The sequence below is a fragment of the Anomaloglossus baeobatrachus genome, chromosome 7, assembly GCF_048569485.1.
Source record: "Anomaloglossus baeobatrachus isolate aAnoBae1 chromosome 7, aAnoBae1.hap1, whole genome shotgun sequence".
In the NCBI taxonomy this organism is placed as follows: domain Eukaryota; kingdom Metazoa; phylum Chordata; class Amphibia; order Anura; family Aromobatidae; genus Anomaloglossus; species Anomaloglossus baeobatrachus.
In genome coordinates this window covers 115,187,232-115,213,881 of record NC_134359.1, presented here as the reverse complement: position 1 = coordinate 115,213,881, position 26,650 = coordinate 115,187,232, and the positions used below count along the sequence as shown (strand labels likewise).

General features: G+C 48.3%; 2 protein-coding genes across 4 annotated transcripts in view; one reads left to right on the top strand and one right to left on the bottom strand.

Annotated features, from left to right (window-relative positions):
- Nucleotides 1-1,725: 1,725 nt before the first annotated feature.
- On the bottom strand, nucleotides 1,726-22,332 carry DBR1 (debranching RNA lariats 1). The gene is made up of 9 exons (XM_075318970.1): nucleotides 22,263-22,332; nucleotides 19,512-19,765; nucleotides 19,176-19,300; nucleotides 13,695-13,775; nucleotides 12,914-12,999; nucleotides 11,505-11,729; nucleotides 11,309-11,389; nucleotides 11,061-11,206; nucleotides 1,726-2,924 (listed from the first exon to the last, which is right to left on the bottom strand). Exons 2-9 carry the CDS (start codon nucleotides 19,706-19,708, stop codon nucleotides 2,279-2,281), a joined length of 1,587 nt encoding a protein of 528 aa, XP_075175085.1. The 5' UTR covers nucleotides 19,709-19,765; nucleotides 22,263-22,332; the 3' UTR covers nucleotides 1,726-2,278.
- A 307-nt stretch (nucleotides 22,333-22,639) lies between these two features.
- The window catches only part of VPS8 (VPS8 subunit of CORVET complex), a 347,729-nt gene continuing 343,718 nt past the window's right edge, over nucleotides 22,640-26,650 (top strand). For all 3 annotated transcript variants that reach the window (XM_075317598.1, XM_075317599.1, XM_075317597.1), the window contains exon 1: nucleotides 22,640-22,742. In XM_075317598.1, coding sequence (XP_075173713.1) covers nucleotide 22,742 — 1 coding nt within the window. In that variant the 5' untranslated portion in view covers nucleotides 22,640-22,741. The remainder of the gene's footprint in view (nucleotides 22,743-26,650) is intronic.

Here is a 26,650-nt window from a genome sequence, read left to right as displayed (position 1 = left end):
AAACAGTCATTGGAGGTAAACTCCGGCACACTACCAATTTCCCATAAGCCAAAAAAGTAGAACACAGTGGTTGGATGTCAAAATCCTTTTCTTTTCTTTGTGCAAAAACGTGAAAAAAAGTGCTGTACAATTGTCCGCCAGGTGTCGACGTTTCGGCTAACAAGCCTTCATCAGGTCGGACAGGCTTCACTTACAATGGGATGGCAACCTGGTAAATATGTAGGGTAGCTGCCAGAATATAATGCCCTCCGTGCGGAGATGGCCTGTATCAAATCTGTAAGATCCCTGGGTAATGTCAGCATATGGGATCCTAAGAAAGATGTATGGATCGTGTTAGGGAAGTCTCAGTGGTGTATTGGTGACCTCAGTGGTCGTATATACCTCTTACAGGGATATCCAGATACTAAGCAAGGGTGGCGACCATGTGTGTCCCAGGGAGATGGCAGCTCCTATTAGCTCTGGTGGTATAGCTTGGGGAAGGATCCGTACGGCTCAAAATGTATCAGTCATAAGAATGTACGGAAAAGGGGGCAGTTCCCGTGGTATGGAGTAAGGGTCCCGGGCTCACGCTAGGAATCAGGATGCTGTGCCTGATTGGGATTCTAGTGATTTTGATGATATAGCCTGCAGGGAGGTCCGTTGGACTTGAAAAATATAGTACTCTTGAGAGGGTCACACAGGGAGGACAGCTCCTGTAGTGCGGACTCAGAGTCCAGAGTTCACACTAGTAGTCAAGGTGACATGCCTGATTGTAGCCTTCAGCTAGTGACGATCTAGTTAGGGTTAGGACGCGCGATCTAACCCTGCGGCACCACAGGCTCATGCTACCTTTGACTCTCTCCAGGCCCAACGGACCTCCCTCCAGGCCATACCACTAAAGTCACTAGCTGAAGGCTACAATCAGGCATGTCACCTTGACTACTAGTGTGAACTCTGGACTCTGAGTCCGCACTACAGGAGCTGTCCTCCCTGTGTGACCCTCTCAAGAGTACTATATTCTTCAAGTCCAACGGACCTCCCTGCAGGCTATATCATCAAAATCACTAGAATCCCAATCAGGCACAGCATCCTGATTCCTAGCGTGAGCCCGGGACCCTTACTCCATACCACGGGAACTGCCCCCCTTTCCGTACATTCTTATGACTGATACATTTTGAGCCGTACGGATCCTTCCCCAAGCTATACCACCAGAGCTAATAGGAGCTGCCGTCTCCCTGGGACACACATGGTCGCCACCCTTGCTTAGTATCTGGATATCCCTGTAAGAGGTATATACGACCACTGAGGTCACCAATACACCACTGAGACTTCCCTAACACGATCCATACATCTTTCTTAGGATCCCATATGCTGACATTACCCAGGGATCTTACAGATTTGATACAGGCCATCTCCGCACGGAGGGCATTATATTCTGGCAGCTACCCTACATATTTACCAGGTTGCCATCCCATTGTAAGTGAAGCCTGTCCGACCTGATGAAGGCTTGTTAGCCGAAACGTCGACACCTGGCGGACAATTGTACAGCACTTTTTTTCACGTTTTTGCACAAATAAAAGAAAAGGATTTTGACATCCAACCACTGTGTTCTACTTTTTTGGCTTATGGGAAATTGGTAGTGTGCCGGAGTTTACCTCCAATGGCAGATGAGTATATGACTGGGGTCAGGGGACTTAGATTAGAAGCACAACTCCAGCGGTAAAATAAAATAAAAAAAAACAAAAAAAAAGTTTTTTTTTTAATTAAATTTCTGCCCATAAACAAAGCAATCTTAAAATAAGGTTACTTATTTAAAAAGTACAATTTATACATTGTAAATCAAGCATTTTACAGGATTAGATGAATAGGTATACAATTTAAAATGTTTAAGAAAAAAAAAAACCTTGTGCTGGGCATTTCCATAAGTACTAAATAATAATATAAAATACAGTAACCATATCATAAGGACGTCAGCAGGTCTGATCAGTGAGGGTCCGTGGGCAGAGTGCTTCTGCGGCTGTGCCCGGCTCTCCCTGGAGAGGTAAGTATATTGGAGTAGCTGCTCAATCATTTTCTATGAGCCGGTACACCGCTCTCACAGGAGAGCTGATCACAGCCAAATACAGAGTTCAGCCATTGTGCCCTTTTACTTTAGGCACCCAGTCCCCACTGATCAAGACTTATTTCAGAAATCTTCTGAAATGTCATAAGTTTCACTTTCCCAGTAAATATTCAGACTCTGGGTACACCGCAGTTAGCGGCATGACCGGTAGAGTTCATACTGAATAATCCAGTCCAATTACTCATCTTCATCTTTAGCTGTATAAATAGCCTGATTCCGTCTTTTAATCCTGACATTGCCTTGTTCATTCTCGTCACTTAACCTCTTGAGTTGTCGCTCGGGGGTCTTTCCTTCCCCTTCCGTCTGACTGCTCTCTGACCGTTCCATCTCATCATTGGTTGAATCCATCGCATCATCCGATGATAGAGCCATTGAATCTGGCAAGTCCCGTACGTTAGAGAAGCTCTCAGACAAGTCTGGGGTATATTCTGGAGAGGGCTCCACAGATTGTAGAGAGAGGTCTTCTTCATCCTCCTCCAGCGTGATCTCATCGGGGTTAATTGAAGAAGAGAGGATGGAGGTATCGGTGCTGTATTCACTGGGATCTTCCACAGAACCACTGCTGTCATCATTATCTTGCGCTGCATCAAATTCTCCCCCGTCATCACGTAGACAGACTTTGGCATTAATGTCGATAAGTCCAAACTGGGCACAGAACTCTGTTGTCTGTGGATTTACAACGTGGGATGCCACCCTCTGGCGCTGAGGATTGTTTGGGTTATAAGATGGTAGCGTGACCCTAAAGTTGTTTGGGATACTGAGGTCATTGTTGAGGTCATTAAGGACTTCTTGTTTGCTTTGTACAGTGGCGCTGTAGTCCCACCTAGAAGAGAAAATAATAAAGATTAGCGCTCTCATTTTTACAGAAAAACCCTTTTTCATACCACATTAAAAGTGTTATTCTGAAGTTTAGACATTATTCTGTATCTATGAGATAGGCGGTAATATTACGATTGATGAGGGTCTCCTATCGATTCAGAGTGGTGGTTGAGCATGTTCACTTCCACGCCATTAATTCATAGTGGAAGTACCGTAGACCAGCCAAACACTTTCAGCTATCTCTAGCAATCCTACATAGAAGGAATGGAGCAGAGGGGAACATGGTCAACCACCGCTCTGGTCACACAAAGCTCTTCAGAGTCCTGGTTCTGAAAATCGGAGAGGTCCCAGAGATCGGACCCCCGGTGATCAGGAAGTCAGCTTCTATCATGGATACCGAATAACTCCCAAACTTAGTACAACCCCTTAAGTTATATTTAAAAAATTAAAAAAAAAAATAGAAAACCTAAAAAGACTGGAATCCACCAACACCCAACAGTAGGTTACAACTAGATTGTCAACGGTTTTTGTTCTGATCGCTTTGTGACTAGGGATGATCGAATACCTCAATTATTCGGCTTTGCGAATATTCGACGAATAGGTCACCGCTACGCGAATATTCGATGCGCAATGTAAGTCTATGGGAAGCCCGAATAGTTGTTATTCGGGTTTCCCATAGACTTACATAGTCGAATAGCAGCACCAAATGTGCACTACAGCACTAAACATTCCAAACTGTACTTATTTTAAAAATTTTGAGATTTTTGGCAAAAAATTGCAATTTCTTGAGCCGCTTCGCCACGTCACGGCAAATCTCATTTGAAGCAGTCCTACACTAAAATATTTTTATAAAATGTGCCATACGGCCTCACATATGAATAGTAGAACTGCTCTTAGCAGCACTCACCTGGTCTATTTCAATCCCGTACCCATGACTGAGTCATGGCTGTGGGCGGGACAGGTCCAAGCAAATGCTGCATGAAGTAAATAGCCTGTGGACAAAGCCTGATGACTTAATGTGAACAGTCACCAACCGCAAAAATCTAGACAGATGGAATACATCCCAAATTGGGGTGCAAAGCTTACATAGTCGAATAGCGGAGACCTATTTGGAAAGAAGGGAATTTTGTTTACTTACCGTAAATTCCTTTTCTTCTAGCTCCAATTGGGAGACCCAGACAATTGGGTGTATAGCTATTGCCTCTGGAGGCCACACAAAGTATTACACTTAAAAGTGTAAGGCCCCTCCCCTTCTGGCTATACACCCCCAGTGGGATCACTGGCTCACCAGTTTTAGTGCCAAAGCAAGAAGGAGGAAAGCCAATAACTGGTTTAAAGACCAATTCAATCCGAGGAAACATCGGAGAACTGAACCATACCACATGAACAACATGTGTACCCGAAAAAACAGAAAAACCCCGAGAAAACAGGGCGGGTGCTGGGTCTCCCAATTGGAGCTAGAAGAAAAGGAATTTACGGTAAGTAAACAAAATTCCCTTCTTCTTTGTCGCTCCATTGGGAGACCCAGACAATTGGGATGTCCAAAAGCAATCCCTGGGTGGGTAAAAGAATACCTCATGATAGGGCCGTCAAACGGCCCTCTCCTACAGGTGGCCAACCGCCGCCTGAATGACTTATCTACCTAGGCTGGCGTCTGCCGAATCGTAGGTATGCATCTGATAATGCTTGGTAAAAGTAAGAAGACTCGACCAGGTGGGTGCCTGACACACCTGCTGAGCCGTAGCCTGGTGCCGTAATGCCCAGGATGCACCCACGGCTCTGGTAGAATGGGCCTTCGGCCTTGAGAGAACCAGAAGCCCAGTAGAACTGTAGGTTTCAAGAATTGGTTCCTCGATCTCCCGAGCAAGGGTGGATCTGGAAGCTTGCGACTGTTTACGCCGACCAGCGACAAGGACAAAGAGTGCATCCGGGTGGCGCAGGAGCGCCATGCGGGAAGTAGAACCTGAGTGCTCTCACCAGAACCAACAGATGCAAATCTTTCTGAAATTGATGGACTGGACGAGGACACAAAGAAGGTGAGGTGATATCCTGATTGATATGAAAATGGGATACCACCTTAGGGAGAAATTCCGGAACCGGACGCAGAACTACCCTGTCCTGGTGAAGGACCAGGAAGGGAGTTTGTATGAGAGCGTTGCTAGCTCGGAAACTCTCCTAAGAGACGAGACCGTTACTAGAAGGCCACTTCCCGTGAAAAACGGGAAGGGAGACATCCTTCAAAGGCTCGAAAGGCGGCATCTGGAGAGCAATTAGAACCTTGTTCAGATCTCAGGGCTCTAACGGCCGCTTGTACGGAGTGCTGAGAAGACAAACTCCCCGTAGGAACGTGCGTACCTGAGGAAGTCGTCGTTTCTGAAAAAATACAGATAGCGCTGAGACTTGTCCCTAAAGGGAACTGAGCGACAACCCATTTTCCTACCTAGATTGCAGGAAGGAAGGAAACAGACGATGCAACCGGCCAGGGAGAAACACCCTGCGCCGAGCACCGAGATAAGAACATCTTCCACGTCCTGTGGTCAATCTTGGCGGACGTTGGTATGCTAGCCTGTCTCATGGTGGCAACCACGTCCAGAGGTAATCCTGACGACACTAGGTTCCAGGACTCAATGCCACACCATCCGGTTGAGGGCCGTAGAATTCAAATGGAAGAATGGCCCTTGAGACAGCCAGTCTGATTGGTCTGGTAGTGCCCCCGGTTAGCCTACCGTGAGGCACCACAGAACCGAGTACCACAACATCCTCGGCCAATTTGTAGCGACGAGGATGGCGCGGCCGCAGTCGGTCTTGATCTAGCGCAGTACTCTGGGCAACAATGCCAGAGGTGGCACCTAAGGTAGCTGGAACTGCGACCAATGCTGAACTAAGGCGTTTGCCGCCAGAGCTCGATGATTGTGAAACCGTGCCATGAAGCTGGCACATTGTTGTTGTGCCGTGACGCCATTAGATCGACGTCCGGCCTCTGTCAGCGGCGCCAGATCTCCTGAAACCCGTCCGGGTGAGGAGACCATACTCTTTCGGCCACACCTCAGTGACTTAGGAAGTCAGCTTCCTAGTTTCCACACTTGGGATGTGAATTGTGGATATGGTGGATGCCGTGTCTTCCACCCACATCAGAACCTGCCGGACTTCCTGGAAGGCTTGCCGGTTGCGCGTTCTTCCTTGGTGGTTGATGTATGCCACCGCTGTGGAGCTGTCCGACTGAAGTCGGATATGCTTGCTTTCCAGCCGCTGTTGGAAGGTTTGTAGGGCAAGATACACTGCTCTGTGTTCAAGAACATTGATCTGAAGAGTGGACTCTTGCTGAGTCCACGTACCCTGAGCGCTGTAGTGGAGAAAAACTGCTCCCCACCCTGATAGACTCGCGTCTGTCGTAACTATCGCCCAGGACGGGGATAGGAAGGACCTTCTTTTTGACCAAGAGGTGAGAAGAAGCCACCACCGTAGAGATTCCTTGGCCGCCTGAGAAAGAACGACGACTCTGTTGAGGGACGTCGACTCCTCGTCCCATTGGTGGAGAATGTCCCATTGTAGTGGACGCAGTAAAACTGCGCGAAAGGAACTGCCTCCATTGCTACCATCTTACGTAGGAAGTGCATGAGGCGTCTCAATGTGTGCGACTGGTTCTTAAAGAAGAGCTTGCAGCCCGTAGTGAATGCTGTTTGTCTAGCGGCAGCTTCACTATCGCTGAGAGAGTAAGAAACTCTATGCCTAGATATGTTATCGATAGGGTCGGGGTCGGATCTGACTTTAAAAAGTTGATGATCCACCCAAAACTCTAGAGAGTCTCCAGCGCAACGTTCGGGCAGTGTTGGCATGTTTCCTAAGAGAGTGCCTTGACAAGTAGATCGTCTAAATACGGGACCACAGAGTGACCCTGAGAGTGCAGGACTGTGACTACTGCTGCCCTGACCTTGGCGAAGACCAGTTGGACTGTCGCTAGCCGGAAGGTAGAGCTACGAACAGAAGGTGTTCGTCTCCTATAACGAAGCGTAGAAACGCTAGTGCTCTGGATCAATCGGCACGTGTGGATAAGCATCCTTGATGCCTAATGATGCTAGGAAATATCCTTGGGACCTTGAGGCGATGACATGGCGGAGGGATTCCATCCGGAACCGCCTGGTGTCCACGAGCTTGCTGAGCATTTTTAGATCCAGAACGGGACGGAACGGCCCGTTGTTATAGGTACCGCAAAGAATTTGGGGTAAACCGTGACCTTGTTCCTGAAGAGGAACGGGGGTCATCACTCTTTCTGCCTATAGAGTGCACCCTGTTTGCAGAAGAGCAGCGGCCCGGCCGGGAGGTGGAGAAATTCTGAAGAATCGAGTTGGAGGACGAGAAGTGAGCTCTATCCTGTACCCGTGAGACAGAATGTCTCACACTCAATGGTCATTGACCTATGGCAGCTAAATATCGCCAAGGCGGGAGAGCCTGCTACCGACCGAGGCCGCAAGTCATGAGGAAGCCGCCTTGGAAGCGGGTTTTCAGACTGTCGCTTTTTTGGGCGAGACTGAGCCCGCTAAGAATCTTAGCTCCTCTGATCCTTTTGAGTCCACATTGGACGAGGAAAAATGGGACCTGCCCGAGCCTCGAAAAGGCCGAAAACCCCGACTGCCTCTTGCTCTGTTGGGGTTTGTTGTGTCCGGGCTGAGGAAAGGATGAATCCTTACCCCTGGACTGTTTAATGGTTACATCCAACGCTCACCAAACAGTCGGTCAGCAGAAAAAGGCAACTGGTTAGGCAACCTTTTTTGGAAGCAGAATCTGCCTTCCATTCACTTAACGAGCAGACCAGGCTCTGCTTAAAAACACGGAGTAGCGGAGGCTACCGCCGCACGGTTCGCAGAGTCCAGGACAACCTGACTCGCGTAAGAAACAAATGCAGACATTTGAGAGGTTAAGGATGCCACCTGCGGCACAGATGTACGTGTAACCGTGTCAATCTGTGTAAGACAAGCTGAAATAGCTTGGAGTGCCCCAAGGGAGAGAATGCCGGAGCCAACGGTGCGCCGACAGCCTCATAGATGGCTTTCGACCAGAGATCCATCTGTCTGTCAGTGGCATCTTTGAGTTTGCAGTTCCATCTCCCACTGCAACTATGGATCTAGCTACAAGCCTGGAGATTGGAGGATGCCGCTCGGGACATTGGGTCCAGTCCTTGACCAAGTCAGGGGACAGGGATAACGTGTATCCTAAGCCGTTTGGAGAAGCGCATATCTGGATAAGCGTGGTGTTCCTGGACTGCCTCTCTGAAGGCAGAGTGGTCCAGAAAAATACGTGAAGCTGACTCCTCCACTGGAGGAGCTGTGAGAAATAACCCACATTCTATAGATGGACGCTATAAGATTATTTACTATGGCGTCACAATCAGGTGTATCCAGATTGAGAGCGGTCTCAGGATCAGAATCCTGAGCCGCTACTTCCGCCTCATTACACAGCGAGTCCTTCTGTTAGGACCCTGATGAAACCGAGGCCGCTCATAGCGAGCCCACTTAGGCTGTCTGGGACTGACGTCCGTGCAGAGCCGTGACTCTGGGATGCGTGTGACATTCCCGGAGCTGTTAGTTATTCACACTGAGGGGGGCCATGGATCAATGATTCAACAGTGCCCATATTGTGAGAGACATGTCCGGACTGCTAGGCTTCTAGTATCATAGCCATAGTCTCAGAAAAACTGTCAGTAAATACTGCAGACACCGTCCTCATCCACTGGCCATTAGTGCATACAATGGGAGTCTATGTAACCTGCCGGCCGTATAGCCGTACATGCTGTACCAGCTGTATAGAAAAAACATGTGGTTCTGCACCTTTGTTTTACACAGAGAATATGCTGATAACTCCTCCGCACAATCCAGGAGGGTATATACAACGTGCGACCAAACAGTGCAATGTATATAGTACAAGCATATCTATAAGTGCACTTTTGCACTAGTGGGGTTAGCACCACAGGTGCTGCTTAACGCCTGTTGCAGCGATTGTGTGACTATCAGAATGCCAGGGTCTTCCACACTTGTCTCTGTATCGTACAGAAACTGACACTAATGGCTGCCGGCGTCCTTGTAAAGAAGGAAACCGTGGGCGTGCCTGAGAAAGTGCGGGAATCCGGATTCACAGTGCACACAGTGAGAGGGGTGGAGTATGCAAAACATACTCCAGCTCTCAGCGCTGCTCTATGCAGCGTCACGCCCCTACCCTGACTGTCAGGGCTGTGGGCGGTAACGAAGGGAGACTAGGCCCAGAAGCCGGGGACTCGAGTTAACAGCGCGGCCGCCGTAAAAGCGCGGGCCGCGCTGAAGTCCCCGGCGCACCACAAGTGCCAGCCGCGCCGCAGTTCCAGCGGCCGGCGCGACCGATTCATAGAAGTGGCCAGCGTCCCGCCCCTCTCCTGACTGGCAGGTCTGGGGGCGGGAACGAACGGAAGCAGGCCGCAAAAGCCGGGGACTCTAGTTATCAGCGCGGCCGCCGTAAAAGCGCGGGCCGCGCTGAAGTCCCCGGCGCACCACAAGTGCCAGCCGCGCCGCTGCCAGCGGCCGGCCGCGACCGATTCCTGGAAGTGGCCAGCGTCCCGCCCCTCTCCTGACTGGCAGGTCTGGGGGCGGGAACGAACGGAAGCAGGCCGCAAAAGCCGGGGACTCTAGTTATCAGCGCGGCCGCCGTAAAAGCGCAGGCCGCGCTGAAGTCCCCGGCGCACTACAAGTGCCAGCCGCGCCGCAGTCCCAGCGGCCGGCGCGACCAATTCCCATAAGTGAGCCTGCTTCAGCGAAGCTGAATGAGGCCATGGCACAGGCGCCGCAGCGCTGATGTCCCCCGGCGCACTACAACACCCAGCATGCTGCGGTGTGAGCGCCAAATGCACGGGGACACAGAGTACCTTGAGGAAGCAGGGCCATGTCCCTGATGTACTCCGCTCCATCCAGCATCTTCTCCAGGGGCTGTAGATGGAGCACGGTCTCAGTGCCTGGAGACCGGTAAATCCCACTTCACCCAGAGCCCTGTAAAAAGGGATGGGGAAGGAATCAGCATGTGGGCTCCTGCCGCCGTACCCGCAATGGGTACCTCAACCTTACAAACACCTCCGACATACAGTGGGGTGAGAAGGGAGCATGCTGGGGACACTATATGTGTCCTCTTTTCTTCCATCCGACATAGTCAGCAGCTGCTGCTGACTAAAAAGTGGAGCTATGCGTGGATGTGTTGCCTCCTTCGCACAAAGCACAAAAACTGGTGAGCCAGTGATCCCACTGGGGGTGTATAGCCAGAAGGGGAGGGGCCTTACACTTTTAAGTGTAATACTTTGTGTGGCCTCCAGAGGCAATAGCTATACACCCAATTGTCTGGGTCTCCCAATGGAGCGACAAAGAAATATTTGCGAAGTCGAATATTTGAGGTATTCGATCATCCCGATTTGTGACCAGTGCAAAACTGAAGTAGAGTGGGACCGCCATATAGTAAATAGTGGATCCTCTGAGCTATATAAAAGGTGTTAAATTTCCTTGGAATCCTTCCTGTGATGACCACGATCTCTAGTAAACATGGTGATCCCCACAAAGGACAAAAATCGGTGGCCAGTGTGTAAAACGACAAGATTTCACAGCCATGTTAATATCCATTTGAAGAGTAATAATCATTTTTCATTTTTAATTTTCCATTATTCAATTGTACCCTTCTTTCTCCTCCAAACTAATATTTCTCTCAATTCACAGGTAAGAGGTGTCTTCAGCAAATACAGATTTTCCCATTACTGAAATGGATGACAGCTGGTGCTCAAAGTTCGATGGAGATCAGTAGCTGTTCAAGGAGAACTTGCAGTAAATGTCTGTCATACTCCACCCTCCTCCATAGAATTTTAAAAGCACCAACTATCAGCTCTAATCTTAGTAATGGTCACTGAAGACAGAGTTTACCTATGAATTCAGAGTGAAACAAATCCAAGAGGACCGCGTAGACTATTGATTTATGAAATAAAAATGATTGATACTCTTTAAATATATAGTTTACCAAAATGTTTAACAATACAAACTTGTTTTAACAATACTCTGACACTACATGCGTTATTTGTTACTTATTCTCCAAATCGACATGTGTACAATAAAATACATAGACCTTGGGCCGTGAGTCTCACCTGCTGTGCAGACCATTGTTCTCAGGCATATTCCATGTCCTGGATGTAACATTCAGTAGGTTGTTGGTTGCTTTTAGAATGGAGAGCCATTCTACGTCGTATTCTAGTCGTTCTGGTTTACTTGGATCGTGTTCTACCTCTACAATCTGGGATGGGGAAAGAAAGAAAGAAAAAAAATCCCATAAGCATCACAGTTTTATTGCAGATTTAAATGACATCCAGTAAATACAATAGTAAAGCATTCTCACCTGGAGAAACTCTCGGTGTGGAAGGCATTTATCAAGCGCCAAGAACTTTGTTGCTTTGGGCAGCTTGTCCTGTTCTTTATTCTTCAAAGATAAATAGAAAAACTGGTCAATAACATGGAATGGTACCTTATTGGTTAAAGGGGTTGTCCCCTTGCAAAACAAAAAGAACTAAAAAAAAAAAGGAATCAATGATTACCTGATGTTGTAAAAAAGCAGCAAATTTGACGTGGAGATGAGCAGCAAACCAATAAGACGGCTGCAGGTGGTGGAGGAGCTCGCTGGCTGCCGGGCTGCCCAGGACGTTACTCTCTACCTCTTGCCTTAGGAACTGCTTTTTCCTCAAGAGTTGTTTTTTGTTCCCATAGTTGTAGATGCCACGGGGCCAATCATGGGACAGAAAAACATCCATGGGCTCTTTTAACTGTGAAAACAGAAGATCATTAGTTTTGTACTAGGTGCATAATGTACTTGTAATATCTACATGGGGTAAAAGTGTGAACAAGATAAAACCTTAAACAATCGACACAGATAAAAAGGTACTTAAACAGGGAGTGCATAATTCTCCTTAATCAGTGCCATGAACTTCATGGAATCCATGACGCTCCTCTGTTTCATCCTTTGAGCTTGATAATAACTGCAGTATATCCTCACTTAAAAAGGAACCTGTCATGTCCCCCAAACACTATTTAACTGGAAAAACAGGGTGAATGTGCAAGTAACGAGTGCTACAATGCTTATTGAAAGTGCAGCAACAGGTAGAAAATTAACTTTATTCCTCCCAGGAGCCATCAGCAGCTTGAGAATGATATTAGGCCATGTTCATACTGTGTTTTTGCCATTCTTTATGCAAACTTAAAAGCGGCTTTTACCAGAACCAGCAAAAGCTACGAGATCCAGAAATCTCATGCACATACAGCTTTGTTTTTTAGGAATCAATTGGAAAACTACTGTGCTTTTGAAAACTGCAACATATCAATTCTTTCAGTGTTTCTTCACCCATAGAAAGCAAGGAGTAAGTGCAAAAACAGATATCAGTTTTTTTTTTTTTTGAAAAAAACATTAAAGCAAAATAAAGTAAACAATACCTGACCAAACCAATGCCCTACCAATGTGTGAAAGTAAACTATGTCCTACCAATGTGTTAGGCATTCAATACCCTATAAAAAAGTGTTAAGTACAATGTCTTTTGCTTCCAAGGTGGAAGCAAAGTTAAAATTCGGGATCCCTAAACACATCAAGAGAAAAAAAAAAAAAAAGCAAAAAGGCAGGAGAACCCGCTTTTTGGCGGCAGCTTTTTTTTTTTTTTTACTGCCAAGCCATCAGGTTTTGGTTGCAGAAAAAAGCAGTGTGTGACTAGGAGGTGAATGTGTTACTGTTGGGGTTCTGACTCCAATGACCCCCACAATCAACAGATCAAAGGTACCAAGGTGCTTACTGGAGCCAGAGTGACAGAGTCATGTGTATAGCTGCCCATGTTTTTCTATTGGTTTTTCAATGGTTTATCTCCCACAACTTATGCATCAATGATAGCTATCAGTGTGTATACCCAGAAAACAATATCTTGTAGAGTTCAGGTAGACAAGAACAGCAGTACCATCTACCTACCTGCTTCAGTTTAAAGACCTCTATGTTCCTCACATGATACGCACTTCTCATGGTGTCGTTCGTGTATGGAGGTTGTTCAAAATGACCTAAAAAAATGACAACAGAAATTATATTGTAATGTAGGAACTGTTCACAAGAAATAATAGGACAGATCAGACTATGAAAACAAAATTAATAAAAGGCAAAACCACCACTGCACATCAAAAATCATGTATTTCTGTTAAACTGAGTCTCGCTTGTCACAGATAAATGATATTTACAGTCACAATCCCATAACACTTCCACAGCAGGTATGTAGTTGAAATACAGATTAAACCCAGAATTTCCCACTAGTCTAGATAGGATAAAGGGGTTGGCCACCACTTTTGCATTGATGGCTTATGCTTAGGATAGGTGAGCAACATCTGACTGGCCAAAATTAGACACACCGTGGACCCCACCGATCAGCTATACTCTGTGCCGACAGCAGCAGCAAGTCGAAGTGCTCAGTTCGGAGCTGCTCCGTTTGCCGATAGTGGCCTCGGCTGAGTACAGCACAACCACCTCCTAATGATTTGAATGTACAAATACGTCCTATGTTGGTAAGAAGTTAAAAGGTCATAACTGAACCCGAATGGTCCCCGATGCTCTAACACTACAAGTATCTATGTATCTCTATGAGATCCTTCCATCAAACTGATGGCAGAAAAGTGTGTCGCCCCCACTCAGTTACGCCTTATGCTTTAGCTCTCTCCTAGTCTTCATGTGTACAATGTCCACTGAATTGTAATGGCAGACTTACCTTTTCTGTAATCATGAGATTTGAAAATTCCAGACATTCCTCCAATTCTCACCCCACGATATCTCACCACACCAGCATAGCCTATAAACAAAATAAAAGTCAGGAGTCAGAAAATAATGCAATATATTATAGAGTCGGTCACTGTTTAGTTGATGAAGCTCTACTTTATGGGATTTCCACAGATGCCTTAGAGTAAAGGTATAGTCCACCACTGGAATCTGTCAGCATGATGTAAGGACGGAGACCCCGATTCAAGCAATCACTTAAGGCCCCTTTACACTAGACAACTTACCAGCGATCCCAACAACGATACAACCTGATAGGGATCGTTGGTAAGTTGCTAGGAGGTTGCTGGTGAGAGGTCACACAGTCAGACAGACGCTCCAGCGATCCCACCAGCAACCTGACCTGGCAGGGATCGCTGGAGCATCGCTACACGGGTTGCTGGTGAGCTGTCACCAGCAACCAGTGACCAGCCCCCAGCGACGCACTGAAGCGATGCTGCGCTTGGTAACTAAGGTAAATATTGGGTAACCAACCCGATATTTACCTTGGTTACCAGCGCACGCAGCTACACGTGCAGAGAGCAGGGCGCAGCGCACACTGCTTAGCGCTGGCTCCCTGCTCTCCTAGCTACAGTACACATGGGGTTAATTACCCGATGTGTACTCCGGCTACGTGTGCAGAGAGCAGGAAGCCGAGCCGGCACTGACAGCGTGAGAGCGGCGGACGCTGGTAACGAAGGTAAATATCGGGTAACCAAGAACAGGGCTTCTTGGTTACCCGATGTTTACCGTGGTTACCAGTGTCCGCAGAAGCCGGCTCCTGCTGCCTGCACATTTAAGTCCCCTTTACACACACAGACTTTCTAGCGATCATGCTGCACAGCGGGAAACAAAAGGACCAAAGAATGGTCCTGAACGATTTGTAGCGATCAGCAACTTCACAGCAGGGGCCAGGTCGCTGATGTGTTTCACACACTGCAATGTCGCTGGGGAGGTCGCTATAACGTCACAAAACCGGTGACGTTACAGCGATGTCGTTTGCGATGTTGCAGTGTGTAAAGCCACCTTTAGATTACTAGACACAATAGAGACACATCCACTTATTGCCTCCACTGACATGTCTTGATATAACACTGCCATTGGATTCCAGATTATGGACCTAATGTGACTCCTAGGCATTACTTCTATACCTTCATTAAAACAAAACAAAAAAAAAAAAAAAAAAAAAAAAAAAAAAAAAAAAAAAAATCGCATAATGTTTAGGAATATTTATTTTTTTATCTATCCATTAAGCTGTATTATAATGTCATGCGTCCTACTCTATCTCTATATCTATATCTATATCTATATAATTGCCTTATTCTGTCTGTCTGTCATGCTCCAAAATTGTGTCCTTACGGTGACACAAAGCTGATTGGCCGCTAGGCTCGCCATGGCCCCGCCCCCCACACTGATTGGCCTCTCGCCCCGGCACCCTGCAGGCATTGGCAACTCGGCCACGCCACGCCCCGCCCCCCTCACGCAATGCACGCTAGCTCTGGCCCCGCAAAAGCCCCCCCGCATTCCCCGACCCGACACGGTCACGGAGCCACGACTCCCAGGTGAGTACTGTACCCCCGGGAGCCCACATCAGCGTACGCCGCAAACCCAGCCGACACATACCCTCGCATTGCTGGGCCTGGCCGCCGTATGCTGGTGTGGGCTCCCGTGCGAGCGGGGGACGAGATACGCTGGTAACCATGCTAGCATAGTTACCAGCGCATCAAGGTCCTGCAGCGGCGTAACATACACACACACACACCAACAACAGACACACATCAGATCACACTCTCACACACACCTCACACATCGCATCCACACACTCACAACATCCTGGGATATCGCTTGCTTCTCAGCGGCGATACTGTGCTGTGAGCTTCCAGGACCTGCCGGAGGATCACATGGCCAGAAGCATGTGGTATCTCCGGATGTTGTGAGTGTGAGCGCGTATGTGCGATATCGTCAATGTGTGTGTGCGTGAGTGTATGCGATCGGGTGTGTGTGTGTGTGTGTGCGCGATCGGATCTGTGAGTGGCGGCAGAGGAGCACGGCGTGCTGGAGGAGGCTGGGAGGAGAGAGGCTGATCCTGGGGAAGGCTGGGAGGGGGAGGGGGGAGGCTGAGAGAAGAGAGGCTAGTGCTGGGGGAGGCTGAGGCTGCGGTAGGCTAGGCTGATCCTGGGGAAGGCTGGGAGGGGGGAGGATGAGAGAACAGAGGCTGGGGGAGGCTGAGGCTGGGGTAGGCTGGAAGGAGAGAGGCTGATGCTGGGGACAGAAAAGGCTGATGCTGGGAGGAGAGAGGCTGATCCTGGGGAAGGCTGGGAGGGGGAGGGGGGAGGCTGAGAGAAGAGAGGCTGTGGGAGGCTGAGGCTCGGGTAGGCTGGAAGGAGAGAGGCTGATGCTGCGGGCAGAGAGGCTGATGCTGCGGGCAGAGAGGCTGATGCTGCGGGCAGAGAGGCTGATGCTGCGGGCAGAGAGGCTGATGCTGCGGGCAGAGAGGCTGATGCTGCGGGCAGAGAGGCTGATGCTGCGGGCAGAGAGGCTGATGCTGCGGGCAGAGAGGCTGATGCTGCGGGCAGAGAGGCTGATGCTGCGGGCAGAGAGGCTGATGCTGCGGGCAGAGAGGCTGATGCTGCGGGCAGAGAGGCTGATGCTGCGGGCAGAGAGGCTGATGCTGCGGGCAGAGAGGCTGATGCTGCGGGCAGAGAGGCTGATGCTGCGGGCAGAGAGGCTGATGCTGCGGGCAGAGAGGCTGATGCTGCGGGCAGAGAGGCTGATGCTGCGGGCAGAGAGGCTGATGCTGCGGGCAGAGAGGCTGATGCTGCGGGCAGAGAGGCTGATGCTGCGGGCAGAGAGGCTGATGCTGCGGGCAGAGAGGCTGATGCTGCGGGCAGAGAGGCTGATGCTGCGGGCAGAGAGGCTGATGCTGCGGGCAGAGAGGCTGATGCTGCGGGCAGAGAGGCTGATGCTGCGGGCAGAGAGGCTGATGCTGCGGGCAGCGAGGCTGATGCTGCGGGCAGAGAGGCTGATGCTGCGGGCAGCATGGGGGATGGAGCACGATGGGGGTGCGCAGCATGGGGGGGATGGAGCACGATGGGGGGTGCGCAGCATGGGGGGGATGGACCACGATGGGGAGTGCGCAGCATGGCGGATGGACCACGATGGGGAGTGCGCAGCATGGCGGATGGAGCACGTTGGGGAGTGCGCAGCATGGCGGATGGAGCACGTTTGGGAGTGCGCAGCATGGCGGATGGAGCACGTTTGGGAGTGCGCAGCATGGCGGATGGAGCACGTTTGGGAGTGCGCAGCATGGCGGATGGAGCACGTTTGGGAGTGCGCAGCATGGCGGATGGAGCACGTTTGGGAGTGCGCAGCATGGCGGATGGAGCACGTTTGGGAGTGCGCAGCATGGCGGATGGAGCACGTTTGGGAGTGCGCAGCATGGCGGATGGAGCACGTTTGGGAGTGCGCAGCATGGCGGATGGAGCACGTTTGGGAGTGCGCAGCATGGCGGATGGAGCACGTTTGGGAGTGCGCAGCATGGCGGATGGAGCACGTTTGGGAGTGCGCAGCATGGCGGATGGAGCACGTTTGGGAGTGCGCAGCATGGCGGATGGAGCACGTTTGGGAGTGCGCAGCATGGCGGATGGAGCACGTTTGGGAGTGCGCAGCATGGCGGATGGAGCACGTTTGGGAGTGCGCAGCATGGCGGATGGAGCACGTTTGGGAGTGCGCAGCATGGCGGATGGAGCACGTTTGGGAGTGCGCAGCATGGCGGATGGAGCACGTTTGGGAGTGCGCAGCATGGCGGATGGAGCACGTTTGGGAGTGCGCAGCATGGCGGATGGAGCACGTTTGGGAGTGCGCAGCATGGCGGATGGAGCACGTTTGGGAGTGCGCAGCATGGCGGATGGAGCACGTTTGGGTGTGCGCAGCATGGCGGATGGAGCACGTTTGGGTGTGCGCAGCATGGCGGATGGAGCACGTTTGGGAGTGCGCAGCATGGCGGATGGAGCACGTTTGGGAGTGCGCAGCATGGCGGATGGAGCACGTTTGGGAGTGCGCAGCATGGGGGATGCAACACGATGGGGAATGCGCAGCATAGGGGATGGAGCACGATGGGGAAGGCGCAGAATGGGAGATGGGGCACGATGGGAGGTGCACACCTCCCCCCAACACACACACGCGCACTGCACAACACACCACACACACACTGGGAACCACATAACCACAAACACCGCCCTACACAGACACCCACAACACACACACACAACACACAAACACCGCGGCATACATAAATATACGCACATACCGCACAACACACACATTGCACAAAACATACCTCCCCCCAAAAAAAACACACCACACACACAAACCGTGCAACACACACACACACACAACGCTACAGACACACAGCGCTCCACAAACAACGCAACACACATACAACACCGCTCTCAGCCCCCGCCACACCAGAACATGTACAGCCCCTACACAAACACTTAGCAACTACACACCACAACATCTAATATATATATAACAAAAATTATACATTAACTACACAATAAATTCTAGAATACCCGATGCTTTAGAATCGGGCAACCTTCTAGTGATACAATATACATCTATTTCATATGGTAGGACACATGAACATATATGTGGTGCAAAAGTAGGTGGACAGTGTGTAATAGGGTTGTGAAGGGGCAGATTTATCAAACATGGTGTAACGTGAAAATGACTCAGTTGCCCTTGGCAACCAGATTCTACTTTTCAATCTTCACAGACTCTTTGGAAATTGAAAGGTGGAATCTGATTGGTTGCTAATGGCAACTGAGTCCGTTTCACCTTACACCATATTTTCTGTCCGCCTACTTTTGGACCACCCTGTATAGACAATAATAAAACCTAGTAGACAAATATATGTGTGCCATACCATTTTGCATCTAATTGGCCGAATTTCACTTTTATTAATATTGGACCTTTATCATTTTTATCATCAATAATACTTTCTTGTACCTGCTATATCATAGCCTATAATTAATAGGTGCTCTTTTCAGGTTATATTTGGTACACATACACACATACATCCTTTTGCTCTTAGCTAGGACCATAGTTGCAATGTACATTGTGTGTGTCAGTGCTTGGGGGTAATCCTGGTTTGAATTCTTTTTCAATTAGCGCATATTTTGATCTCAATACATTTGTTTATATACAGGTGTTTATCATTAGGGTATGCCGTTTTTGTTCTTTGTATATTCAATGCAAATCAAGTTTACTATCTAAGTACTGAATACTCCTACAGAGGAGTCCACAATGCATGAAACTGAAGACGTCCTCCTGAAATAAACCTAGATGTCCATTAAACCCATTTTTCTTTAAAAATATCACAATTGCAACACAAAATTTCCCACCAATTTAAGAAATAAAAACCCCAGCTACTTACCCAAGTAGTATATATTTGGTGCCACCCAACCACCATAGGGAAGTTCTTGAAGGTAATTTGAAGCTTCGTGATTCCCTCCAATGAAGATGGTAAGTACTGGGGCTTGTTTCTCTCCAGAATAATACCTAAAAAGCAAAATATTCATGTTAAAAACAAATAATCAAATCCTTGTATTACATCTGTATCACTGTACAGTGGTTACCATGACTGATGTAACACTGGATATAATATACAATTGGCAAAGAGTAACAAGTGTGTCCGTCATGGACACCCATGGTGGTCACGCAAGGTACAGCCTCCACCACCTTTATCTCAGTATTATGTATGTGATCTTACTTGTAAAATGTCTGCATCTGCCTGTACTTTTGAGGCACCGCCATGCATTTCATGTCCCCCTCGTTCCTCACTGCTTGGAAGTCTCCGCAGCAGAGCAGGAGGTCCACTTTGGTGTTCTCTTTCTTCTCCAGGAACTGGATAGTCTCGTAGATCTTATCGAGCTCTCCATGGCAGCAACCCTCCACTGCGATCTTCATGGCTGATGTTCTTTTACAATACACAGAACAGGACAAGAATCTTCTTTACAGTAACATCTGGGCAAAGAAAGAAAACGTTCGTGACGTGCACCCACACCAAAAAAAAAAGCAGACGTTGAAAGGCCCTTTAATTAAAGGGATTGTTCAATCCATAGACTATATTTTAAAATAGTTTTCCCACTAACAAAGTTAATTTTAATCAACAGATTTGGGATAATAATTTACACAATTTGATTGTTTTAAAAAATGTTCCTGTGCTGAGATAATCACATCAAATTGTGGAAATTATTCTTCTTCCAAGATGTATAGATTAAAATGAACTTTATACATGAGAAAACCCCTTTAAGAAAAGCCATAATAAATGGAGTTCTGTTCTTACCGACCCCTCTAATCCTGTATGGGTTATTTACAGTTCTCCTTGTCTCCTTGATCCGTCCTTTTGCGTTATTTTAACATGTTTCAAAAACGCAACATGTAGCGTTTTTGAGCTCCTTCCAAATACTGCAAATTGATGGATCCTGACTATAACGCACGTAAACGTAGGTGAACGTTGCATGCTGATAGAAGTCAGTCAGTCAGTCAGTCTCTCTCTCGCTCTCTCTCTCGCTCTCTCGCTCGCTCTCTCGCTCGCTCTCTCGCTCGCTCTCTCGCTCGCTCTCTCGCTCGCTCTCTCGCTCGCTCTCTCGCTCGCTCTCTCGCTCGCTCTCTCGCTCGCTCTCTCGCTCGCTCTCTCGCTCGCTCTCTCGCTCGCTCTCTCGCTCGCTCTCTCGCTCGCTCTCTCGCTCTCTCGCTCGCTCTCTCGCTCGCTCTCTCGCTCGCTCTCTCGCTCGCTCTCTCGCTCTCTCGCTCTCTCTCTCTCGCTCTCTCTCGCTCTCTCTCTCTCTCTCTCTCTCTCTCGCTCTCTCTCTCTCTCTCTCTCTCGCTCTCTCTCGCTCTCTCTCTCTCTCGCTCTCTCTCGCTCTCTCTCTCTCTCGCTCTCTCTCTCTCTCGCTCTCTCTCTCTCTCGCTCTCTCTCTCTCTCGCTCTCTCTCTCTCTCGCTCTCTCTCTCTCTCGCTCTCTCTCTCTCTCGCTCTCTCTCTCTCTCTCTCTCTCTCTCTCTCGCTCTCTCTCTCTCTCTGTGCAGCCAGCCCGGTCCTAGCAGCTGCAGACACTTGTAACCAACATAAATATCGGGTATCCAAGTCCGATGTTTACCTTGGTTACCAGCCTCTGCAGCTGTCAGAAGCCTCCTCCCAGTCTACTTCCCCTCACTCCCGATCACATGACTCCACTGGCCGCCCCTAAACATCCAGTGCAGGATCCTGCAAAATAAAATATGCGTTTGCATACGTTATTTGCTGTAACAGCAGGATCCGTACATCCGCTAAAAAAAACGTTTTCAGCGGATGTTAAAAAGACGTAGTGTGAAACCAGCCTAACATCCAAACTATATTTGGGGTGGAGGAGAGAAATCCCAGGGCTGCAGATGCTGAGAATACCGTGAGGTCTGTAGCTATGCACAGCGCAAAAACAGACCCATAGAGAGATGCAGAAAATTCTGCAACTCACCTGAAACATAACATGCAGGATATTTTATATATGTGTGTATTTCTCAGACACAAGTTAAGGCCAGCAGTTATAGACTTCTGAAATACAGACATCAGCTGCACTCACTGAACTGTGCGATGACCACAGACAAAATTCTGCACATTTCTCCAGCTGCCCAAAAAAAAAACCCAAAATACCAACAACATGCACAGATTTTTTGGGGGATTGCCCTGGAACTTTTGATTGAGACCCTAATAGAGGCCACTAGTCTGCATTCTGTTCTTAAACGGGGTCTCCACATCCCTAAAATAACAGTGGGTGCGGAGCTCACACCCCGGCCTGCAGTCAGGTAGATGGCAGGACCCGGGAAGAAGACCTACTCTGTATCCGCTCCTGAAAGTGGAAAAACCCTCTAAAACGGGAAACAATCAACAAGCTGGGACACAGCGGCTGCTATGATGAAGGACGGCAGGGCACATCACTGTACACCTAGCAGATAAAATGTGCAGATTCCCGCTCTGAAGCCCGCAGAATTGTGAATGCATCACACTGTAAGGAATACATGAAGTTCGTAGAGACTGGCAGCAGCTGGAGCACTGTGCCGCCTAGAAGTGTCCCCCGCGGCAGCACTGCCCTGGTGTCACCACACCGCCCCCCGGTCCAGAGCAGGCGGCCCTCCACACAGCCCCAACACATGTGATACCTGGTGTCACCACACCGCCCCCCGGTCCAGAGCAGGCGGCCCTCCACACAGCCCCAACACATGTCATACCTGGTGTCACCACACCGCCCCCCGGTCCAGAGCAGGCGGCCCTCCACACAGCCCCAACACATGTCATACCTGGTGTCACCACACCGCCCCCCGGTCCAGAGCAGGCGGCCCTCCACACATGTCATACCTGGTGTCACCACACCGCCCCCCGGTCCAGAGCAGGCGGCCCTCCACACATGTCATACCTGGTGTCACCACACCGCCCCCCGGTCCAGAGCAGGCGGCCCTCCACACAGCCCCAACACATGTCATACCTGGTGTCTCCTGTATCTCCGAGAACTGAGTGACTGACTGCTCACGGCGCCTGCGCCACCTCATCACCAGGGCCGGAAGTAACCGGGCGTGTCCAATGACGTCACGAAGAGGGCGTAACCTTTATTATTTACTAAGTATTCATTGGTTGCACGTGACCTATTGATTTCGTTCGAACTGTACGATTTATTAAAGTGACAGAAGCTACTTTACAGTGTGAACAGCAGTCAAATAGCATACAAAAGCCAACAATGGCGGCTGAGTTTATTAGAATGGTCACTATAGCGTTGAAAGGACCTGTGTCACGTGATCTAAGTAAAGTCGTGATCACGTGAGAGAAGGGAAGTGCATGTGGAACGCACAACTGACAGGCAAAAAAAAGGGAACTGTAGCTTCCGGGAAGGTTAGCGCATGCGCAGCTGTTGTGAATAGAGCAGTCCCTGTTCCCTGACTACCTTAGCCCTCCCGGGTACCTGGACACAGTAAGTGACGTCGCGTATGGCGGGTGGGCTGTGCAGGTGCAGCCGGGGGCTGAGGAGGTCACTCACTGTGGGGTCTCTGCCGACAGAGGGAAGGGGGGGGGGGAGATCTGCATATTTATATAGGGGAATATTCCATACTGTGATTTAGGAGAGACACTAAAGTCTGACTGATTGCAAGCTATTGTTCCCTGTTATCAGCTGACCATTACTTACCTTTTCTGCGGTTCTCATTTATTGTAGTTGTCATTTATATTATGTATATTCCTATCACTGATTGTTATTTATTAAAAAGGTTTCCCACTTTTAACAAAGTGAACCCCCAAAGCCTCTGAAATACCGACCCCCGACCTCAGTGATTGGCAGCAGCAGTGATGTGAATGATCAATATGTCGCCACCGCTGCAGCCAATCACTGAGCTTTTGGGAGCTGACACTGGACCTGGGCTGTCTGGCCTGTAGGCCCCAAGATCTGCCATAAATACTGCTGTGTGTGATAGGGGACACATCGCCGAGGACCTCCATGGCAGACATCAGGCCTCATTCTCCACACCCCTGTACCTCCCTACCTGTTGAACTTGATGGACTTTTTTGTGTGTTTTTTTTTTTTAAATACTGTGTAACGAGGTATTACTTAGCCAAAAATGTAAATCACGGTGCAGCTGAAACGATTGATCTCGGCCATTTTGCCCGTAGGATGTTTCCGGTATCTGCTGACCTCTGCGGTCAGAGGTGTCGCAGCTTCAGACACTTTCGCTCATCACTTTCTGTCTTGTTTTCTTTCTGCCAGGTCCGGCTCCTTCTCTCCCGTGCGGTTTCTGTTATGCATTTCTTCTTCTTTTTTTCTTCTTCATCCGTGTATAATATTTTTTCATTGCAATGAATTGGTTGAAAGCTGATGTCACAATTTTTTTTATTAATCCCTATACAGTATCTTCTAATCCACTGGAATGACGGGCGCTGCAGATTTTCAGGTGTAAAATCCACTGCTATCAGAAGTAACTGCACCGGATCTGCAGATTGTCAATATGTGCAGCTAGATTTCAATGGACACCATACAGTGATATGTGCACAGATCCCAACACTTTACAGTAATTGCATCTTATGTGGACACATGTAAACAAACAGGATCCCACACAGCAGCATACACCAAGCTATCCATTCTCTGCAAAATAACACTTTATTTTGCACACAGGCCACACAATGACCAGTGCACGCCCCTGTATAACAAGTAAATGGCGACATTTCCATAACAAGTGACATTTCCATTTTACTTGTGTCCCTGTTTTGATTAAAACTGAATCCACCTGTCCGCTGCCATTCAGCCCCCATATGAGGAGTGAGTGCAGATAATACAATGGAGAACACCACAATCCCACCAGGGTCATAAAACAATAGGATCACGTCTGCATATGAAATCCTAAGCCTTCTCCACCTGTGTTTATCAGAAACTTCTTTTGTCCTTTATGGAATTTATGTTGTCAGATACTTTTATCCAAGAGAATTGGGCCAATTATGCAAAGAACTGATCTAACTCAGTGAGTGAATGGTGCAAGATGATGGAGAAAACGTCCCCTTTCTGTCATCCCGTGGATAGTGTTCTGCCCCCAGATGACATCTGAGTCCAGTCCGATGGTTTCCGCGGCCTCACTGACTCGAACGGTTGAGCATGATCCGATATTCGTATTACACTTGGCCAGACAGCGATCTATTTTCTCAGACAGACTGTCCAAGAAAAAAAATCAGACTTTTGCTTTGTCAGATGTCACTTAGGGGTACTTCTCACATAGCGAGATCGCTGCTGAGTCATAGGTTTTGTGACGTACCAGTGACCTCATTAGCGATCTTGCTGTGTGTGACACCGAGCAGTGACCTGGCCCCTGCTGTGAAATCGCTGCTCGTTACACACTGTTCTGGTTCATTTTTTACTCGTTGGTCTCCCGCTGTGCAGCACACATCGGCGTGTTTGATGGCGGGAAACCAACGAGCACCGACTCTGTGTAAGCAGCGTACGCTGCTAAGCAGGGTAAATATCAGGTAACTAAGCAAAGTGCTTTGCTTAGTAACCTGATGTGTACCCTAGCTACGTATACAGGGACCAAGCTTAGTTACCCGATATTTACCCTGCCTACGTGTGCTGGCAGCCTGTAAGCGATGTACGCTGGTAACCAGGGTAAATATTGGGTAACCAAGCAAAGCGCTTTGCTTAGTTACCCGATAATTACCCTGGTTACCAAGTGCAGCATTGTTACACGAGTGGCTGGTTGTTGGTCGTTGGGGAGATCTGACTGTTTGACAGCTCACTAGCGACCATGTAGCGACGCACCAGCGATCCTGACCAGGTCGTATCGTGGTCAGAATCACTGGTACGTCTTTTAGTGAGACGGTACCCTTAGACCAAAAATACCCTCCTCTTCCCCTGCCCTTACTTTCACTTCTCTGATTAGCTCTGTTTCCTAATTTTAAGGCCTGGTTCACACAACTGAATATTTGTCAGAGTGCTAACTGGGAAAAAAATGAACAGCACAATGTTATTTAATAGGAATGTGTGTGAAAATAATCACATGCGGCTCAGTTTTCCTCTGGAAATTACAATCTATGGATGCAAGAAAAAGAAAACGGATGCCATTGGTGCCAATGCATCTCTGGAACATAAGAAAATGTAAATGGTCGTCTGCTGTAGAAAAACAATTATTTAAACACAAGCAATATCAAAAGAAGCCAGACTCACTAGTGCATAGATGATGGGGAGAGCTAATGAGTGCCCTACAATAGAAACCTCCCTCCTGTACACTACCTGGCAGCGGAGGTCGGCACCCTATATAGTAGATATGCCCATCAACTTATTAATGGCATGGAGATTGTATCGACCTCCTGACGAACCGTAAGGGGAAACGCATTGAGGCGTAGTTCCGGCACATCAGAATGATAAGTAGCCCCCCTGATTTATTGCGCCCTGTTGTGTGAGCACTATTTAGCACTTTATTAATAGGCACGTGCACTTTTTCTTCATTGATTTAAGGGTGAGTCAGGGGAGCTAAGGGACAGTCGACGACGAGTGGGGGCGCCATATCTACTGTATAGGGGGCCGACTTCCGCTGCCAGGTAGTGTACAGGACAGAGGTTTCTATTGTAGGGCAGTCATTAGCCCTCCCCCATCATCTGTGCACTAGTGAGTCTGGCTTCTTTCGATATTGCTTGTGTTTAAATAATCCATTATTGTTTTGTATTTCAAATATTTATCAATAAATGTATGTTTTTAGGAAGGTTTTTTGTTAGGTATGTTCTATTTAATTCCTTTTAATTTTTAAAAAAAAAAAAAAAACAGATTATACACGGATGACTAGTGAAGAAAAAAATGCTGAGGCTATGGGCACACCACAGGGTAAAATAAGCTGACCAGTTTACTTCTAGAAATTTGGTACAATCTTTGCTCAATTGTCATCCATGTCCAATCCGTTTTTTAGGGGTTTTTTTTTTATAGCGGCCATTATTAATAATTTCCTGTTCCATATGCTCCCGAATTTTAATGTAGCTGTAAAAAGAAACTGATTCACTACGGTGTCTCCATATAGAATCTGGTTTTATATTGCGCGTCCATAGACTCAAATGAGCGAGTCTCATCCATCACACGGAAGAAACTGCAACTTTTTTTTATTTTTTTGCACATGCGGATTTGGTTCGTGAAAAAAAAAATTGCTTGTCTGCACAGCCCCTTTGAATAACATTGATCCTTGTGCTGTTCGTTTTTTATGGTTAGCGCTTTATTATTATTATTATTGTGCCATCAATTCCATGGCACTTTACATGTGAAAAGGGGTATACTTGGACCCGGTCTTGTGAACGAGTTCCTATAATAGTTTTTTTTTTTCTGTATGAATCCAGGAACATGACATTTATATTGGCAATTGG

Bases quoted from the DNA above. Each gene is read 5' to 3' on its own strand.
- DBR1 (XM_075318970.1), bottom strand. From the start codon at position 19,708: ATGAAGATCGCAGTGGAGGGTTGCTGCCATGGAGAGCTCGATAAGATC. The intron at 13,000-13,694 runs GTAAGTCTGCCA...TCATTTTTTTAG, and splicing joins ATCTCATGATTACAGAAAAG to GTCATTTTGAACAACCTCCA. The intron at 2,925-11,060 runs GTGAGACTCACG...TTTCTCTTCTAG, and splicing joins AACAATGGTCTGCACAGCAG to GTGGGACTACAGCGCCACTG.